The 20,500-nt window shown below is 42.1% G+C and overlaps 1 protein-coding gene across 3 annotated transcripts in view; it reads right to left on the reverse strand.

Annotated features, from left to right (window-relative positions):
- INVS (inversin) overlaps positions 1-20,500 on the reverse strand; it is a 152,513-nt gene that overhangs the window by 50,341 nt on the left and 81,672 nt on the right. For all 3 annotated transcript variants that reach the window (XM_079791106.1, XM_079791105.1, XM_079791107.1), the window contains exons 11-13: positions 20,343-20,449; positions 13,585-13,797; positions 1,199-1,467 (exon numbers count right to left, since the gene is read on the reverse strand). In XM_079791106.1, the coding sequence (XP_079647232.1) occupies positions 1,199-1,467; positions 13,585-13,797; positions 20,343-20,449 (589 nt within the window). The remainder of the gene's footprint in view (positions 1-1,198; positions 1,468-13,584; positions 13,798-20,342; positions 20,450-20,500) is intronic.

Consider the following 20,500-nt stretch of genomic DNA (forward strand, 5'->3'; position numbering starts at 1 on the left):
TCTTGGAGTCCTAGGTTAGGTTGCTTCCCTGGTGGAAAATGTTGCCTAACTGGTTGTAACAACTCATTGCTGGTGAAGTAGGGTGTCTTGTGTGACTTCTCCAGGGGAAGGCTCTTGGAAGTTGCACCTGGTTTCCTCCAGACTTCGTTCTCTTTGCTGATTTTGCTTTGTACCCTCTTGTTATAATAAATCACAGCCATGTGCACAACTATATGCTGAATCTTGTGTGTCCTCCTAGAAAATTACTGAACCTGGGATGGTCCTGTGCACCCCAACACACTCAAACTCCAAACAGGATAAGCTCCAAAAACTCTTGAAAACTAAAGATAAAGGCAAAATCTCAAAAGCAGCCAGAGAGAAATGACCTGTTACCAGGAACATTCCCGAGGAACACCAATTCGAAACCACGGAAGGCAGAAGGATGGGGCACAGCCATTGTCAAGCGCTCAAGGAAGTGCCAACCGTGGTCTGCATCTGGTTGAATAATTCTTCAGGAGTGAAATAAAAACATTCTCAAAGGCAAACTCAAAGGATCTGTTGCCAGCAGACCCACCTTTACTAGTAAATTGGCTAAAGAAAGTTCTTCAAACAAAGGAAATGATAAGAGAAGGAATTTGGAGCACCAGGAAGAAAAACAAAACAACAGAAAAGAAATATGGGTACATAAAATAGACTATCCTTCTCCTCCTGAGTTTTATAAATTATATTTTATGATTGAAACAAAAACTACAAAACCATCTGATTCCAGGCAAAGACATTTAAAGGTGGGAAAGGTACAGGCACCTAAATGGAAGTGAGGTCCCCACATTTCATTCAATGGTAAGATGCTGATACCAAAGACTGTAATGTCACTAATGTATATTGTGATATTTAGAGAAACTACTGCAGAAACTAGAGAGATCTACTCAAAAATATTGTGATATTTAGAGAAACTACTGCAGAAACTAGAGAGATCTACTCAAAAACACCACAGATCAATCATGATGGAATCCTAAAGGAAGTCTGAGTAACCCACAGGAAGGGAAAAAACAAAAAAGAGAAACAGGAATGAGAACTGGAGAAATAAATAGAAAATAAATAATAAAATGGCAGGCTTAAGTGCTGACATAAGTACATTAAATGTGAATGGTCTATGTACACCTATAAAAGGGCCCACAGTCCACAGGTCGGCATCCGATAACAAAGGCCATACACCTACCATTTGGCTTTCTGGGGTCCGTTCCCTGCAAGTCTGGGGAGAGGTGTTGCTCCGGGGGGGCTCTGCCCGGAGACCCTCTGCAGGTTCTCTGCTCAGGGCTCTGGGCCGCATGGCTGGTAGGAGGCTGTTTGGTGGGGCCTCCGCTCTGCCTGTGGGGCTCAGCCTGGGTGGCGGGCAGACACGGAGGGGCCTGGGGCCTGCAGGAATCTGGACTCAGCCTTCCCTTCTGCTGTTCTGACTCTCTTCGCTTGTTTTCTTCCTCTCGTTTCCTGAAGCAAAGCCAAGGAGGAAGAGGAAAAAATTAACGGTTACCCACACAATGGTTCCTGAGTGAGATTTAAATTCTAAGGAGCTACCATATCACAGGAGGGAGTTGGAGATTCACATTTCCGAGAGCGGTCTTTTCTCAGAGCTTTATAACTCGTAAGATGATGGAGCTGAAAAGAATCTTGTTGGTCAGCCTGTTGAGACACACAGAACAGACAACCAGGGAACAATCCCTAGGTGTGTGTCCCAAGCCTTTTCTCCTGTTCCAGAAAGAGCATCAGAACACAACTGAGAATGACAATCATATGATAACCTTTAATTTTCTCTATTAAAATGACCACTGGCAGACCTTAATGATCATACGAAAAAATTTCAAAGCACCTCACAACTGAGCATAACATGCTTGTGAATTGCAACCCTGCCACTGAGAGCTCTAGCTAATGACTCAAACCTACTCTTTTGCAGACGAGGCCCACAAGATGGGATGATTCTTAAAAGGTCTTTGGAGTCAAATTCACAAAATCACCTCTGAGACCAATGTCCAGAAGCTTATTGGTTGTTTTATTTTATTTATTTATTTATTTTTACAAATGTTCACTTTTAAATATCCCTGCTCTTCTGAAAAAGTGGTCAAATATATGGTAATGAAAAGAAACTAAACTTTTGATGGTGAGCATGCAATGCAGTAAATATTGAATTACAATGCATAACTGAAATTTACATATTGTTATTAAGCAATATTCCCTCAATAAATTTAATAATCATCATCATAATAAATAAAATAGCACCCAAAAAGAGTCATGTATGAGTAGCTGGTGGCTAAGCTGGATCCTTTGGATGGCAATAGAAGGGCTGGCCAGGGGAGATGAGTCTAGAAATGAGCAGTAATGTGTGACAGGTGGTCTGAGGCAGCCCAGGTCCCAAAAGGGACAAAGTGCTTTAAGATAAAGGGGCCGAGTTAAGAACAGGATTTGCTTGACAGGCACCATTAATTTGTAGGGATTTCCGAGGGAAAGAGAGGAGGAAGGAAAGTACATTCTCTGAGCCTGTCCTGTGTGGGGCACCGACGAGACAGTAATGAGGAGCACAGAGTTCAGCCCTCCCTTGAGGACCCTTCTACTCAGAGGGAACAGCTAGGAAAACCAAGACAACGCACAGGGGAAGACATGTTACAATAGTGTGCTCACACAGAGGAAGGTCCCAAATGTGGATTCTCAAAGATGTGGAGGAGTTTGCCAGGCAGACGAATGAGTGAGGATTTCAGTCCGAGGGAGCAGCTGGGGCAAAGGCAAGTCGATTGGGAAACTGGGCCCGTGTTGCCTCTTCTGATCTTTGAACAGTGCTTGCTATTCTCAGCAGGCATCCAACATATATTTGCCTGCTCGGATGATTCAATTACTGCTCAGGAAGAGAATCTGGTAGCCATTTGAAGGATCAGTTAAAAGGAGAATGATTAGGGGAGAGAAGCCTGCCCAGGGATGTATAAGACCTTTTCTGGTCCTGCCTCTGCCAATAACCACAATGAAGGTGACCTTGAGTGAGTCACCTTCCTGTAGAAGACTCAGCTCCTCCAGGTCTACACTTATATGATAGCTTGTAATCCTGACTTGATTTAGGGGTCAGTTTGGAAACCAGATATCTTTATAAAATCCGGGATATGTTTTGTAATGTGATGGAGAGATTTCTCGAAGTAGCTGGTGTGAGAATCCCTCTCAGAATGGGACCTGGTTTAGACAAACACTTGATTACGGTTGGGATCAGGACTGAGGGCTGGTAAGGTGAGATCTTCAGAGCCACGTGGTGACTGGCTCTGAGGCTCCAGGGAAGAGGCCTGCTCTGTCATGACACAAAGAGTTTGTCTGTAGCTCCTTCAGGGAGGGAGGGAGATGGGAGAACAAGAGAGGAAAGGAGGAGGAAGAGAGAGAAGATTAGAGGCTGGGTACGCACAGAGCAAGGGCCAGGGCCTGTGGTGAGGTGACAGAAAAGGACCAGACCTGTGCTCCTCACACTGGAGTGAACTGAATCTCCTGATAGCCTGCTGAAATCTCGATTCTGAGTTAGCAAGTTGGGTGGGGCGCAAACTCCTGCATTTCTAACAAGCAGCAGGTTCTGCAGGTGCTGCTGGTCCTAGAGCATAAGGCTAAGAGAACAGGAAAGTCTCGTACGGTCTGTCAACTAGACCATTATGGGATAGGAAATGTGATTCTCCTCAATAGCACCAACTTTTTGTTTGTGTCTATCATGCTCATAGATGCTTGTTCATAATCAACCTGATAAACTGCCAAGCTAAGATACCAGAGATAGAAGCAAGAGCTGAGGCAGAGACCCCAAGTCCTCAAGAAGCCACAGAATTCAGATTTCCACAGACTGCGGAATTTGAAGCTGAGCTCATTCAGATCTCAAGGGACAGGGGAGACCCAGGTGATAGCTCTCTGGGTCTTTGATACAAAGCCTTGTAACCATCTGAAGGCCTTTCTTCCGGTGGTGAGACCTCTGATCTGGGGTCCAAGCTTGCTTCTCTTCTAGTTTCACACCGAGTCCCTTCCCACAGAAGTGGCCAGATGGGCCGTGCTTACCCCTGTACAGCTCCCATGTTTCTGTGACTGGCTGTCTCACATGCTTTGCCAGCAGCTGACACTTGAGTGCGCTGCAGTGCAGGCGACAGGCGAGCGGGACGCTGTCACCAGTGCCTGAGCTTCACGGGGATGCTCTAGCAGGTGCCATTTCAGTGCGCAGGGACTGGGAGGGCTGCTTTGCAGAAGGTGGGAGCACGTGGTGGGGGAGGGGCTGCTACCGGATCGAACAGCCTGGCTCCTGACAGGCAGAGAGAGTGCTGCTCTTCCTACTCGCAGTGAGGAAGAGAACTGCTCTAGGAGATGTGGATCCTCTACAGACACAGGCCCGCGGTGGTCTGGCTGGGCATCTACATGGGTCTCACTGCCACGAAGAGGAGCTTTGAGATGATAAACTAAACTCCATTAGACCAGCAGTCGTTTCTCTTTCTCTTAGGAAACCAAACAGCTCTCCTTTTCCAATTGCAAGGAGGGACTGTGCAATCAGCCCCTGGGCAGACCTTGTCACTGTAGACCATTGTGGCCCGCAGCACAGGCCGCCACCAGACAACAGGGGTCCAGCTTCTCAGAGTGACCGGGTGTCCAGAAAGCAAGGGAGCGCTGTTTTTTCATTTCGGTAGAACTACATAACAGATTTGGGAAAAAGAACATAGTCATCGGAATATATAACTGGACCCCCCAGTTTATTAATAGAAATATATTAATATTTTTAAAAAATTGATGCACTTAAATTAAAAAAAAATCTTCCAAGTGGCAAAGTTCTCCAGAGCTGTGCTTCTTGATGTAAAGTGATAATCACTGCAGTGAAAGGGGGTGGGACTTATGCATAAGCTACATCTATTTTATCTATACTGATACCTTAAAATAAAAGCAACAACACACACACACACGAGACAGCTCCTGAGAGTGGAACATGATCCCACAGGTATGTGTCTAATCTGGGGGGAAAGGTCCAGAATCACTGCTTATAGTTAAGAGTTTGAAGGAACCTCAGGTTACTGAGGGTGACACTCTTATTTGGTAGACAAGGAAACTGAGGCAGAGAGATGAGTGACTTACCCGAGGCTACATCATAAACCATACACAGAGCTGAGACAGAACTCAGCTGCTCTACTTGTCCCTGTAAAATCCACCTCAGTGACAACATTGTTTTTTAAAATTTCACTCAATCTTCTTCCATCATCTAAAAATCAATTGGATCATTTAAAGAACCTGGTAATATAACACCAAAGTAACCATTAATAGCATTTCAAACTAGCTTCCAGTGCGGCTATTAGTCCTAAACTCTTAGGCTCAATAATTGCCCTGAAATTTAAGTGTTTTTTTCCCTCCAAATAATTTATTATAGAATACCAAAGATCTTTAATCTTCACAGTGGGCTATGCTATACACTTGACCTATTTTTATAAAGTTCAGGAAACAAATACCAGAAAAAGAACCAATGTTTGTGGGGCACGGCTACAGTGTTTGGACAGGTTCAAGCCTTGGACAGATGAGAGGGCACAGTCCTCTCGTGGCCACGTGCAAGTCCCAGCTTGGAGGACAGAGCCCTCCCAGCACAATTATAGCCAGAGGCTGTAGTTGTAAGCTTGAACCTATGGTCCGAACACGTGGCCCCACGTGCCTAAGTGATATAGGCTGCAAGTAAACAAAGCTTGATCAGGTGCATGTAATTGAGTAGGATCAAAACCCACGAGAATGCTGTAAACATCTTGACCACGCCCTTACTTTGCCTCGTGGCATCTGCTATAAAATAAAGACACGGCTTGTAGTCCGCGGCGCTGCTGGCTCCTTATCAGGGAAGCAGCGTCCCACCGAGTCCCAGCTTTCATTCTCTTGTCTCTCTTTTCTAAGCCTTCACCGCCCCCACTCGATTCACCCTTGGCCGTGCCGGCGCGACACAAATGTTATTCTAGTTTATATGAAAATTTAAAGAGGAAGAAAAGGGTCCTGCCCATGACACTGCAAGTAACATGTTAGCAGGGAATGTATTAGCGGGGCAGAATCTTAATGTATAAAATAGTCACATTTTTCTCTCCTTTTTTCTATTATCTTTAGGGAGAATGGCCAGACAGCAGCTTTTGATGGGCTGCCAATTAGTCTGGTTTGTACTGTCTTTTCTAGAACAATTTTTGCAGCTCCCCAGAGGCTCACAGTATAACAAGGTGAGCACATCAACTGGGGGTCAGAGCTTTGACAACATCTGCTTTGGGTCCTGTGCGTCAAGGGGAGAGGGTCTCCAGGTGATGGGCTGAAGGAACTGGAGCCATTTCATCCGGGGAAGAAAAGATTTCAAGAACACATGGCTGCTGCAAACCTCTAAAGGGCTACTGTGGAGCAGAGATGCATCCTGAAACCCCCCACCCCAAACCAGACCTAAGACCCAGTGATGGGAATTTCTACAGATTAGTAGCCTAGATGACAATTGCAAAAAAAAAAAAAAAGGCCAATAAGAAACTAAGGAGTCAAAGCTTGCATGATGTGCACAGAACCAGGTCAGGGCAAGAACAACTTGAATGTCTAACAGCTCCGGCTTCTCAGCACTGGATGCAACCTCACAACATGGCATAGACCCGACTCTAGGCCTAGAGAGTCTGAGTCCCAGAAGTTGACATTTTTTCCTACCCCACTATATGGCTCCTAGAGTGCTGTACTTGTGTTTGCCAAGTTTTGACAAAAAAATTAATTACATCAGACACTGCAGAAATAGGCAGGCTTTTTCTATTCAATGAGTATTCAAGTTTGCACGAATAAAAGGCCTAAGAGAAGTCTGAGAGATGTAATTAAAATGGTTCCCACAGATAACGGAGATCTAGTGAGTGTGTCTTATTGGACCAATTTGAACCAGCTTTGCCCTAATGCCATTCTTGTTCAGAGCCCTGGTATAGGCTTGGGGCCAACTAATTTTCTTAACTTTTTCAAAGATGTAGGAGATATTGGTGTGCTCTGCTGTTTGCCGTGAGAGTAAGAATTTTATGGAACTCTGTTGCAGAATTGATGATGGTGACTTGGCACCACTCTTGTAATCACTGGAAACCACACTGGCACAAGTGACTAGGCGTTGGGTTAGGAGGAAAGCTGACTTATGGGCTGCTTCTGCCACCCCCAAGTTACACTTATGGGTGGAAGTCAGACAAAGAAGCCAGAGCTGTTCCATGTGGCCTCGCAGGAAGGTGCTAGTAAGGGAGCCGGCCTCTAGCACAAGCATGAACCAAACAATGCAGGAACCTGGCTCAGGGCAGAATGAGATTCAAGTGCCACCTTTCGCCCTACCAGCTGTGTGATTTTAGGCAAGTTAACCTCTGTTATTTTCCCATCTATGAAATAAGATTAAGGAGTAATGCCTGCCTACTTAATTGGTTTATTGTACAGATTTAGTGAATTAATGTGTAAGAACTTTGCAAGCTTATAGCAGTATAAATATAAGTACCGGTAATCATTATTACTTTCCTGTAGAGGTAAAGCTATTACAATAAGCTTCCCTGTGATTGGATCTGATTGGAAGTGAAGAAATCTGGGCGTGGCCTGAGTGACTTGCAGTCTAAGAGCTACAGGGCTGGGCAGAAAGCTATTTTTAGCAAATGCTCCTGGTTGAAACCTCACTAATCCCTGTTCCATGAAGCCACTTGAATCACATCTCTGAAACCTCACTTAGGTCCTATACTCATGGCAATGGGAACCCGAATATTCATGGAATGTAGTATCTGATAGACTAATTTCTTCTTGTCAAAACTGGGCAAATACAAGTCTCTGTGGAAGCCACAGAGTGGGGTCTCATGTTCAAGTGTGTGCAGTGGTAAGCCCCCTTGCTCTTATGTTTCTTTTTAAAATCATAAACCTATCAAATGTAATTTGCTTATAATAAATAAGGAGGGGGTTGGAAAACCAAATGCATAAATATGTAAGCCTAGTATGGGTTGTGGGGATAAATGGTATATAAGTGTGTGTGCTGCCTGAGTAAGGCAAACAAGTGAAAGTAGTACCACAGAAAGTTACTGGACTGGAACTGAGGGAGATCTGAGAGAGCATCTGGCCCAGCCCTCCCACTTGACAGAGGGGAAGCTACGGCCTAGAATGATGAATTACTTATGTAAGGTCTCGACCTGGGGTGGGGAACCTTTTTTCTGCCAAGGGCCATTTGGATATTTCTAACATTATCTGTGAGCCATACAAAATGTTCAACTTAAAAATGAGCCTGCTATATTTGGTCCAATATTTAATTAACTCACCCCTAATGCCTTGGCAGGACCAGACATAATGATTTCTCAGGACTTATATGGCCTATAGGCCGGATGTTCCCCACCCCTGGGCTAGACCCAGGCTAGGTCAGTTATTGAACATTTATTATTAATGTTCAATCAAGTGTTCTAGGCCCTAGAGATGCATACATAACACAGTCCCTGCTCTCAAGAATTGACAATCTAGTGGGGAATCCAGGTACTCATGATAGTGAGTTTTGGATGTGATGAGTGCTAAAATAGAGGTATCCACATAGAGCTGTGGAGGATATGGGACTATTTACACTGGCTCCACAGAATGTCAACATGAGAGGAGGGAAGTGAGAGGTTATTTCAGCAGAGGAAAGAGCATGAGCAAAGACATGCAGCCTACCTCCAACAGAATGTTTGACTCAGAGGAGACTTCGAGACCAGCTCTTTATATAACTTTAAAATTCCTTACGTATCATTCTGCAGAGATGATAATTCAATTTCAGCTAGAACATTGCCAGTGAGGGGAAGCTGGTTACCTCACAAGACAGAAAAGGTTTAGTGCTAACCTTTTCAGTTGGCACTGCACTGTAAGGAGGGGACCTCTCAGAGTCTATCTCTTCATTGTCGCTGAATAACAGCCCTAGTCATACTTGGTCTCTGACTTCCTCTCAAGGGAATAAGAAAATGCCATGTGTTTTAGAACCTTTGACTTATAGAATGTTAGAGCTGGGAGGGACCTCAGATAGCATTTAGTCCTATTCTTAAGAATCTCTCTGTGACTCATGGACCCTCTTTGAGATTGTGATAAAAATGTAGAGATACTCTCCCTCAAAATTCACATGTGCACATGACAAAGGAAATGCTTCGTGGAGTTTCAGGGAATTCATGGAGTCCCAAAGCCTGTCCTTTTATTTTACTGACAGGAAACTGAGGCTCAGAGCAGTGGAATGGCATGAAGGAGCACCATGGAAGTGATTTCCCTTGGGTCAGACCACAGCATGAACAGAAGAGTCAGACCTATGAGTCCGCCCTGGAGACAGGCATTGACAAAGTGAAGATGTTTGGGGAGCAGGCTGCAAGAGGATCTGCTATGCGGCCAAAAGGAGACCTAGGTTAGGAGTGTGAGTGACATGAACACTTTCTTTAATGATCTGAAGGTTGGTTTATAGAGAGGATTTAGACTTTTATCTTTAGCTCAAAACCAAAAGGTAGAAAAGAACTTCTGCCAGATAGAACTGCCCACTAATGGAATGTACTGCATGAGAGGCACAGAATTCCTTGTCATTTGACGTTTTGTGGACACAGAACAGCGTGACAAGAGTCTGAATGGAGTGACCCAAACTGGACTTGATTATGTAACTCTGAGAGTCATACTCACTCTCATACTCTAGCCAGAGGCAGCTCAGGCCTCCCAGAGAGTGTGGTTAGTAAAGAAAGTGGTAAGAGAGGAAGCAAAGAAAGTTCAGGATGGCTGAGTCCTCAAATGGAAGGTGTGGGAGGGTGGGAGTAGCAGAGAGAAATGAGACTTGGAAATATAAGCGGAAGTAAAATGTTGAAGGGTCTAACACAGCATCATGCCTGATATTCAAGAATAAGGGCTTGTATTGAGTAATGGGAACGAGAAGGAAAGCAAAAGGACATAACAGTGCATTTCAAAAGAGGAATGAACAGAATCAGTGGTGGCTGCACTAGCAGGGAAGTCAGGAGGCGAGAGAAGAGACAGGCTGTGGTGATGAGCTGCAGGTTTCACACAGTGGGTCTGCAGTGCTGGTGACAACAGGACACACAGTGGAAATGTCCAGTGATCTGAGATGCCGGCAGTGACCAAAGGACAGTGAGGTGGAGATGCCCAGGAGGCAGCTGATAAGTCGGGATTAGAGTTCCAGGAGGTCAAGATATGAGCCAGATTAAGGGGTTATCTACAGAGATGAAGTAATTTAAGTCTTAAAAATAGATACATTTTCAATTTAAAAAAGCATAGCAGGAGCAGAGGTCTAAGGAGTTTGCCCGCAGGGCTGACCGCAGTGTAGAGATGGTATAATTTAAAAATGTGAGAAGGAAGAGTTGGCAAGTTAGAGGAGATCTGTGATTAGAGAGTGAAATAAAAACCTGGCAAAAAGAAGCTCCAGGGAAGAAGAGTGATCCACATAAACACGGTCTTAATTTAGTGTGCACTCAACGGTGTGCTTCGGCAGGCAAATTATGCTAATGTTCATTTTGGCAACAACACAGGTGGAGCAGTATGAGTTACAAAGTGCTTTTGAATGGATTATAGGTATTCTTTAAACAGTATTTTCTAAAAAAAAAATGCCTTAGAGAATATGACTGAAACATCTCTCCCAATTTCTCTATCAGTAAATTAAAAATCACTGTAAGTTAAACAAGTTGCTTTCACACCCGTTCTTTAAGGAAGGTGATTTCTGCTAGGACTCCTGGGAAAGGGTCACGGAGGTGCCAGGACGTGCCTGGGCCCCACGTCAGCGAGGCAGCGGGAGCACAGACTGAATCTAACATTCTGATTTCTGCTCCTTAAAACAAAGACGAAACACAAAATTAAACACTGTCTCAGATTTTAAGAACTAACTCTTGAGAAATAAAATTAAAACAAATTAAGTCTGGCTTTTTTCCATTTAAGTATTTCCCGTGGGGATCTATTCAATGATGACTGTAGGAGGTGATGGTTAAAGTGTACAAAACTTGTTTATGTCCAGTAATGGCACCCGATAAAGGAAAGACTGTGATTGAGAAAAAGTAAAGTTCATAATTTTTTCAGTTTTGCCAATTTCAAATATCATCCCAGTAAGCACAGTTCCCATTTAAAAGGGTTTTTAAAAATGAATTTCAGAAACTAAGAATTAAGAACAAAGAGGACCTATCTTCCACAACAGTGAAACGAATTAGGATAGCAAGTAAGAGGGTTAAAGGAGAGGAGAGAACCAGATGTTCCCTAAATCTCCCTGTGGTTCAAACCCTCTGGGCTGAATGTTGCAAAAAACAAACAAACAAACAAACATATCGGGGAAAAATATCATAAACATTATGCACTTTATGTAAGCATCATTATTTGAAACCCCTCCCTCTGTACAGCAGGTCTTCTGACAAATGAATCTTAGTTGCCAGCTCTACACTGAATCCAAACGTTTGGCCTCTGGGCAGCACCTCAGGCAAGGAGAGGAAGCAGAGGCTGAGATCACCAACGATGAAGACGTGGGTTTCCACAGAGCTGGACAGTGCCTAGAAACCCACTGGCCTGCTCTGACCTGTTCTACAGATGAAGAGCCTGAGGCCTGAGAGAGAAATGCTGTGTGCAATTCACCGCATGGAAACATTCGAGGCTGGATTTGAACCCAGTCTACTTTCCACTCTACCACACCTTTCCATTCCTCTGGAAAGGGAGTTTGGGGGAAAGGAGGACTCCAGGGTCCACTCTCCCCAAAATCAAAGTGAGTTGTGTTTGGATTAATATGCTCCTTTAGGGAGGACATACTAAGTCAGTCACGTTGCCTTAGAGTCGCACTTCGGGTAGATATGACTTGGAACTCTGAAAACAGATACTCACATATTAAACTGGAGTTTATAGAAACACCAGTGGAAGGAAATACAATATTCCATCCCTTGTAGAAAATACTTACTTGCCTCTCAGGATAATCTGTCATGTGTATTACCTACTTACATTGTCACTCACACGCAGAGGACTTGGATAAGAAGGCTGGAAACAGGCATGTAGAGGCTTTAGGTTAATACTGGATTCTCTGGCACATGTGCTGCAATGGGCCTCATTAATAGACCAATGCAAAGGAATGTTTCTAAGGATGCCACCTACTTTGATAGCTTCAGAGTCACAGAAAAGAATGTGTTTCTGTCAATCTTGTCTGGCAAAGGCTGCCTCATGGTCAGTAATTCCAGTTCATGGTGGTATTTAACTTCTTGCTGACATGGTTTATCCTGCCTTTGATTATTATTTTTAATTGCTACTTATTACATGTACTAGAGGCCCAATGCATGATTAAATCATGCACGTGTAGGGTCCCCTAGGCCTAACCTGCCATCCAGGCCATATCCACTGCCCCGCAAAGCCTAGCACGCTCTGCGGACACTGCTAGCAGCCTGCTCCCCGCTTTTGATGGCAGGGGGTCCACTGGTGCCGGAGCGGACACACAGCTCCCCGCTTTCGATCGCAGAGGAGCTGGGTGTCTGTCCGCTGGTGCTGGAGCGGACACCCAGCTCCCTGCTTTTGATGGTCGGCGGCGGGATGTGGGCTCGCTGCCCCAGAGACCCCTTCTGTGCTGTAGCACAGCCATGGCGCAGACGCTGAGCGCGTGCGGCGCGAGCTCAGCATCCCACCGGCCCAATCAGTCACCCCGGCCACCTCAAGTCCCGCCCCCCCCCGCATCTCCTGGCCAATCATGGGCATAGTGAATGTATGGTCAATTTGCATATTACTCTATTATTAGGTAGGAATAAGGTAGGATGCTTCCCCCTTGTGGGCAAGATATGGAAGGAATTAAGAGTTGGAATGAAAAAAAAAAAAAAAAGTTGGAATGATCCAAGGTTTGGAAACATTCAAGATATAGCCCGGAAGTTGTCTCTCAGGAATCTGCCTGTTGTCTGCATCTTTATCATCAGAAGTTTTGGTCTCTATACCCACTAATGTGATACCTCCTGCTATTTAAAATACCCAACACAGGTATCAAAGAAAAGGCAAACCAAAGCCTAATCTAAAATCTATCACTTACGGTAAAATAATCACAATGTATAATATGTACCTGTGACTATTTTGAACATTTTATATCATTATCCAAAAAAGTCTGAGGTTCTTGAAGCAAGTATTTTCCTTTTAATTACTATTTTCTCTGTAGGCTCTAGCCAAAAGTTTTGTATGTACAGTAGAGTTCAATCAATGATTAATGAATAAATTACATTATTTAGTATAAATTTGTCAAGGAATAGGTGGGGGAGAAGCAAGTTATTTATACAAGTTGGTTGCTTTAATCAAATCAAAGCTCGATTAGTCTAGGGGAAGTAGGCAGGCACTGGTGGAAGTTTCTTCGGGAAAGGCAGGAGAGGTGAGAAGACCAGCTTTCTCTCTGCAGCTCACTGAGGGAGCATGGCCACCCTCCACTCCTTCCCGGGGAAACAGAGGAACAGCCACCACGCAGAGGTTAGATCTTGTCCTTCATTTCAGCCTCAGTCCTCCGAAGGACTGGTGAGCTGAAGGGGGAAGGTGGCTTGGGTACAGGGATCAAAGATATTTCAGATTCTCTCCGACTCCCTCTCCGCCCCTTCAGCCCTGACCCCGAGTTGTGAGAACCCGTCGCTAACAGCTGGAACTTACTTGGCAGCAGCATCTTTCCTCAGCTGCTCATGCTTCATGAGGAGGTTCTTGCGGTCTCGGAAAGCTTTCCTGACCTTGTAGCCTTTGTACACAGCTTGGATTTTGAAGGCAGCGATGTCCTGGATGGCTGCGATGGACAGGGCGCCGTGCTCCAACATGAACTGGATCACTTCGTGGCGCTCACCAAGCAAAGCATAATCGAGGGGAGTGTACCTGAGGCAGGGAGAGTTGTTCAAGTGTCGGAATGTAATTCAAGGTACAGCTAACTGGCAAGACATGCAGGAAAAGGAAACATGGGAAGACATGGAACATTCCTCAGGCAAAGCAGCTCCTTCTGTTCTCTGAGGGGCACAAGCAAGGGGGAAGCTGGAGTCAGGTGCTCTGTGCTGCTGACCACATCAATTCCTGAGTTTTGCTCACTGGCTCACAAATTGGGGGCTGTGAGAACATGATCCCTTTTCCTCTTTCCCATGTTCCAAATAATTCTCATTCCTATCTGAAAGAGTACTGCAAATAATATTCTGTGAGATTCATAATTTGAGTGTTTATGAAATAAAAAATAGTTCTGGCCAGTGTGGTTCAGTTAGTTGATCATCGTCCTATGTACCCAGAAGTCATCAGTTTAATTCCAGGTCAGGGCACATGACTGGGATGCAGGCTAGATCCCCAGTAGGGGGCATGCAGGAGGCAGCTGATCAATGCTTCTCTCTTATTGATGTTTCTCTTTCCCTCTCTCTTCCTCTTTCCCTAAAAAAAAAATCAATAAAACATATTTTTAAAAAAGAAATTAAAAATATGCCTCCAAATGAAGAGATTTAGTATATGATAAGGATGGCTCTTTAGCTGGAGAAAGGATGAATTATTAAATAATGCTGAAACAACTGGGTAGCCATCTGGGGAAAAAATACTTATATCACATTTTACTCTAAAGTAAATTATGAATGAGGCAAAGATCTAAATATATATACACATAAAAGAAGTCAATGATGTATCAGAAGAAATCATGGACGATTTCTTAAAAATTGAAGAGGGAAGTCTTTAAAAAAAAAAGGTACAAAAGTCAGAAACCTTATGCTTGATAAATCCAACTACATAAAAAAACAAAACAAAACACACACACACAAAATAAAACTTTGCAGGGCAAAAACATCAAAAACAAAGGTAAAAGGGTTCCTGTAACAGGAAATACTAATGGCTTCTAAACATAGGTCCAATCTCACTAATTTAAGAGAAATACAAATTAAGACTCATGTGAAAGAGCATTTTAATAATTAGATTAGCACACACCAGAAAATTTAAGAACCTACTGTGCTGGCAATCTCTCACACACTACCTTAATCTTTAGGGAGAACAATTGGGCATACCTATCAAAATTATTTATGTATCTGCCTTTCAACATAGCCATTTCACATACAGGCATTTATCCTCCAGATCTGCTCTCCTTTGTGAGCTGCTTTATGTGCAAGGATATTCACAGAAGCACAGCTTGAAATAGTATAAGAATGCAAACAACCTCAACATGCATCAACAGAGGACCAGTTAAATAAAGCACAGGCCACCCATGCAACAAAGTCATCAGTGTATGAATAAATAAGGAACAATCTCCAGGATCTCTTGTTAAATGAAAAAAGAAAGAAAAAAGTAAGAAACAGAAGAGTATTACGGCATGCTTCACTGTGCAAAAAAGAATTTATCTGTGTGTGTTCACCTATATAAAACATATCTCCAGAAGTTTCCCAAGAAACTGGTGACAGTGATGCCTGAGAAAGAAACTGACTGTCTCAGAGGCAAGCGTAGGAGGGACAGTCAGTTTTCACTCAATGCCCTTTTATGCCTTTTAAATTTGGTACAGTGGACATATAGCCCCTTTTTGATAAATATATTATTTAGAAAGGATAAATATTATTGTCATGTAGTTATGTGTTTCAAATGGCTCTGATTGTGTGATTGTAAGCAAATTCCCTTTTAAAAACACATTTTTCTATTTTTGGAAATATAAAATAAATTAGATAAATACACAGAAGAAAATAAGTCATCCAAATCACCACCCTCACAATTAACCACTGTTACTATCTTGGCAGATATGCTTTCCTTTTTTAAAGAAAAATGACTACTTCATGAAAAGGACACATCTAAGAGTTTAAACTATGTGAAAAATAAAAAATAGTGAAGTAAAAACACCCCAAATCCCAAATTCTACCACCCAACAATGGTGATGGTAACTGTCACTTCTTAAACAACTTACTCGATGTTTCTAAACCCCAGCTTTCCTCATCACAGACATGGCATGAAGAAAAAAATAAGAATGTAAAGATTGGCATTGTGCCTATTCATACGTATTGGCTATTACTGTTATTATAGGACATACATTGCAGTATGATTTGTGACACCATAATCACTTATCATAAATATTATTATCATAAATATCATATATATTATCATAAATATTATTTCCATTGGACCCAAACTAGTATTTATGGCCACCTAATGGCTGCCACTGATCTGATTCCTCTCTGAGTGACTGTCACTAATTCAATGCAATAAGAGATGTTCAGAGAAAATAATAAGCTGATATCTGAAGTGGAATAAATGATGATTATATGAAAGCATCATTAGACACAGAAAACTATCCAATGATTACAGAAAAAAAAATCTCTTCAAAATTCATCTAATAGCTACAGTAAGCCATAGAAGGACAAGGTTTTGAAAGGGTGGTTTGGCCACTTCAATAAGGAACTGAATTCAGAAGGAAGCCCCAAGTGCTAAAGTTAAGGAACCCTCATTTAAGGGCAGCTCAATCTGCCACTACTGTTCAGGGACCAGAAGGCCATAAGTAGAGGTGCCTATGTAAACTTTAAAACATTATTTATACGTAGTTAAAAAAATTTAACTACATATTAAATGGTAAATATTATCATACAATAGTAGAGCTAAATTGAATTTTAGAGGACATTTAGGGAAATAAAGTCAATAAACAGACTCAGAAAAATTAAGCAACTTGCTAAAGGTTATATAACCAGTAACCTGTATAATCTAGACTGAAACTAAGATCAAATGTCTCCCTGTTCAGTAATCTTTCTACAGCACATCTATCAATTATTGAGTTTAAGTCTCTTAGAGAATGAAACTTCTAAAATCAACGTGAAATAACCTATATTTAGTGAGTTGATCATTTCTTTTATAATAAAATGTAGTGTCTTTCACATAGTACACAAGCAAAATTATAAAAATCTGGTTTATGAAAGTAAGACCCAAACTATGCCTATACTTACAAATATGACAAAAGCAAAGAACAGGTAGCATAAGACACCCTAAAGAATGCTGAACCGGGAGTCAGAGACCTGTGAGACCTGGACATTCTCTTCACTTCTCTGAGCTTCTGTTTTCTCATTTGTAACAGGTGAAAAGGAGGTGGGAAGAACTAGATCTCTCAGGCAGTTTTTGAATAGAAATTGCATTTCAAATGTTTTTAATATTTTTAATAAGAAAAAAAGTGTATTTTTATTAGGAGACAACTCAAACATAAACAAAAGTAGAGGGTATAACGCCATAATACTTTGCACTCATCATCCAAATGTAACAATTAGCAAGATCCTTGCCACATTTGCTTCATCCAAGCCCTTCCTTATCACTTTTGCTAAAGTATCTTAAAGCAAATCCCAGAATTCCTATCATTTCATTTCCCTGAATTTCAGTATTCATCTATAAATAATATGAATGTAACCACGCAACTGTTATATTAACAAAATTAACAGGAATTCCTTAGTAAGATCCAATGTCAACTCCCTATTCAAATTCCCCCCAATTTCCTAAAAAAAAATTTCCCCCCAACTGGTTTATTTAGGATTCTCAGTCAATTTTTGCTCAAAGAAACACAATCCAAATACCTACCAAGGTTTTAAGATTGAAAGTCTGTATATCTAGAGTTCAAGCAACTGACCATATTGTGATTATTACTATTGAATCTTTCTTCACCCCCATTTCAATTTAGAAACATTCAAGTGCTGTGAATATTCCCATCAATATCAGAGAGTGGCTGTCAGAGAGTTATTGACTGAAAGCCAGCAGGAGCTGGCAAAAATTATGTCTAAGCAGTGCACATCAAAGGGTTAGTGTCAATGCATGAGAAGTAAAAATTAGCCCCACATTGATGGTAACCAGTCAAGAAACAATGTAGATAAAGATGAGACAAGATACAATTGGACCTGCCAAGTGGGAATGGTCTGCTGGGATGAGCAGAATGCCTAAACTAGAATGTCAATAAACATAAAAGGCAGTGCCAAGTTCTGACATTTGTACATCAAGGTGCATTGCTGATGAAACATTAAAGGGGCCTGGAATATTGCCACTGTCTCTTTTCATTTATAGATTGGCAAGTTCAGTTAGGCGGGCTTTTCCTATGGTCTTTTGGTCTGTAATTAACCTATTCTTTCTCCAGGAGGCAGTAAGCACCTTAATTCATAGGTTTACTTAGGTCTGGAATTCAATGCTTCACATATAAATGGGAACTGAATTGCAAACAAAATGTTTTTTTACTGTTTCCTAAAAAATAAGAGGCATGTGGTAAACACTGTAATAGAATAAATGCTTTACAGAAATAAAACATCACTAATTCTTAGGATTCTTAAACCTTCCCTTTGGAGGTTTTAGGATTTCAGAAGGAGAAATCATCCCTCTCACACATCTGCTTTCATGTCACAACCTCAGCCTTGAGGACTTGACTGGGCTTCCAGCTTCCTTAAATGCCCAACCCCCTAAATCTTCAAATATTTTTTGTTTTGTAGTTATCATATGACTATAATAGAGAGTGCGTTCTTTATATAATTGCTCCTAAGGTAAGGCATACTAGTCTGCTTTATCTAATTCTTCATGTGCTCTAAGAATTCCAGAAGTTTCCAATGCAGGTATAAAGCAGGGCGATGCTTACTAAGAGCCTGACAATACCAACTTGACAACCAACACTTATTTACTGAGCATCCACTTCATAAAAAGCACTGTGCACTGTACAGAGATGACCATGATCCTTAGGAGTTCTCTGCTAATAGGGAAGACAGAGGACACAAAATTATAATATAAAGTGAAATGTGCCAACTGCTGTAAAAATACAGTGTAGGGAAGTACAAAGTTTGGGACACATGACTATGGGATCAGAACAATCTCCTTAGATGAGATGGCATTTGAACAGAGGAGTGACATGATTAACAATTACATTAGAAATATGATTTATAAAAAAAAAAAGAAATATGATTTAGCAAGGCTACTTTGGAAGCCAATGAATTGAATGAGGAAAGATCAAAGGAGGGAAAACAGCAAGGAGACATTGCGCCAGTCTGAGAAAGAGTCAAAGCGAGTTTGATTTAGACAATGATGCTGGTAATGAAAAGAAGACGACTGTGAAGCAAGGAGAGATCCTGAGTCTGAAATACAGTTTTAGAACCCATCAGGACCCAGGTGATTGCTGAAGCATCAATGGTTGGTCAGATCACCAAAGGAGATAGGCTGAGAGAAGAGATCCAGTCCTTGAAGAATGTTTATATTAAGAATAAATAAAAAAACAGAAGAGAAGCCAAAAGAAATGAAGAAGGAGCAGACATGATTAGAAGAGACAATAAATTGTCATAGAAGCTTAGAGAAGACAGAGTCTCAATAAGGTAAAGAAGAGGAGGCAACAGAAGCAGGATGCAGAAAGGCCAATGAGAGTGGACAGAAAGGACAACTATCACTTTTCAACTAGGAAAAGACAGATTTCAGTAGACGTGAGATGAAGCCAGACTGCAATGGCTTGAATGGTGAGCATGAAGAAATGCAGGCAGTGAAGACAGTCTGAGAGAAGGAAGACTTTGGACGCAGAGAAAGAGTTGGAAGATAATGGATAGGGAAAGGTTCTGAAAGAGGTAGAGAAGATGACGGGGTTGGCCCCAGACCGGAGGAGCGTTTCCGCTGAGACAGCTGCCCTAGAGAAAGTCCTTCCTTCTCTTCAAAGTTTCCAAGACAGAAAGGAAGGACCGGTGGTGGTGCTAAGAGGATAGGGATGGTGAGATAGCAGGGGCCCCTCTAGTTAGAGCATCCACAAACAATGAAATCTAAAGCACAGACCTGGATGGGGAGTTCAGGTATGGATGTCTGATTACAAACTTAGTTGTTACCTACAAATTACTAGACTCTAGATCCAACACCACCATGCATCTCTTCTGCTGAGGTTTCACACTATGTCTGGTCCTTTTCATTAGGTCTGCGTCCTGGGGGAACAACCCCAGCCTAATTCTGTGAGTCTCCTATTATTCAAGAGTTCTGTATGGAGACTGAAATCCTCAACTTTCAGCTTAGCTTCTCATTTTTTTCATGCTACATGGTGGCACCTTTGTCCACTAACTGATAATATCCATTCATCAAGAGAAACTTCTTGATATATAACACGTGCCACTGGCCTAACCGAATTCCTAGTCCTGGTCAATCAGGTCCCCTGTCTTTATGCTGCCACCAGCTAGAAGAAGGCATGTTGTTTCCTCATCTGTAAAATGTGAGCTGACCCTAGGTGATATCTAACGTCTGAATAGCTTTAAAATCCAGAGATTCTAAGTTGATACTGAATAGAACTTTTGCTCTTTTTTTTCTGGTTCAGGATTTCTTAATGTAGTGTTTCCTTATGAGTATACTTATTATATCTGAACCAGTATCTAAATTTGAGATTTTAAAAATCTGGCAGAAAGGATGTGATATGAACAACAATACATTCTTTTTATCAACAACTGACTCACCTCTCTTCATTGTTTTCCATCTGATTAGGGAAAGCAGCGAAGTCTAGTAGTAATTTAATGGCATCAAGGTATCCGTTGTTACAGGACCAGTGCAAAGCTGTTCTTCCCTACAAGTATAAGCAAAAATCAAGTACATCTGGAGTAGGTATTTTTGGACA

The sequence above is a fragment of the Cnephaeus nilssonii genome, assembly GCF_951640355.1.
Source record: "Cnephaeus nilssonii genome assembly, chromosome: 14".
Classification (NCBI taxonomy): domain Eukaryota; kingdom Metazoa; phylum Chordata; class Mammalia; order Chiroptera; family Vespertilionidae; genus Cnephaeus; species Cnephaeus nilssonii.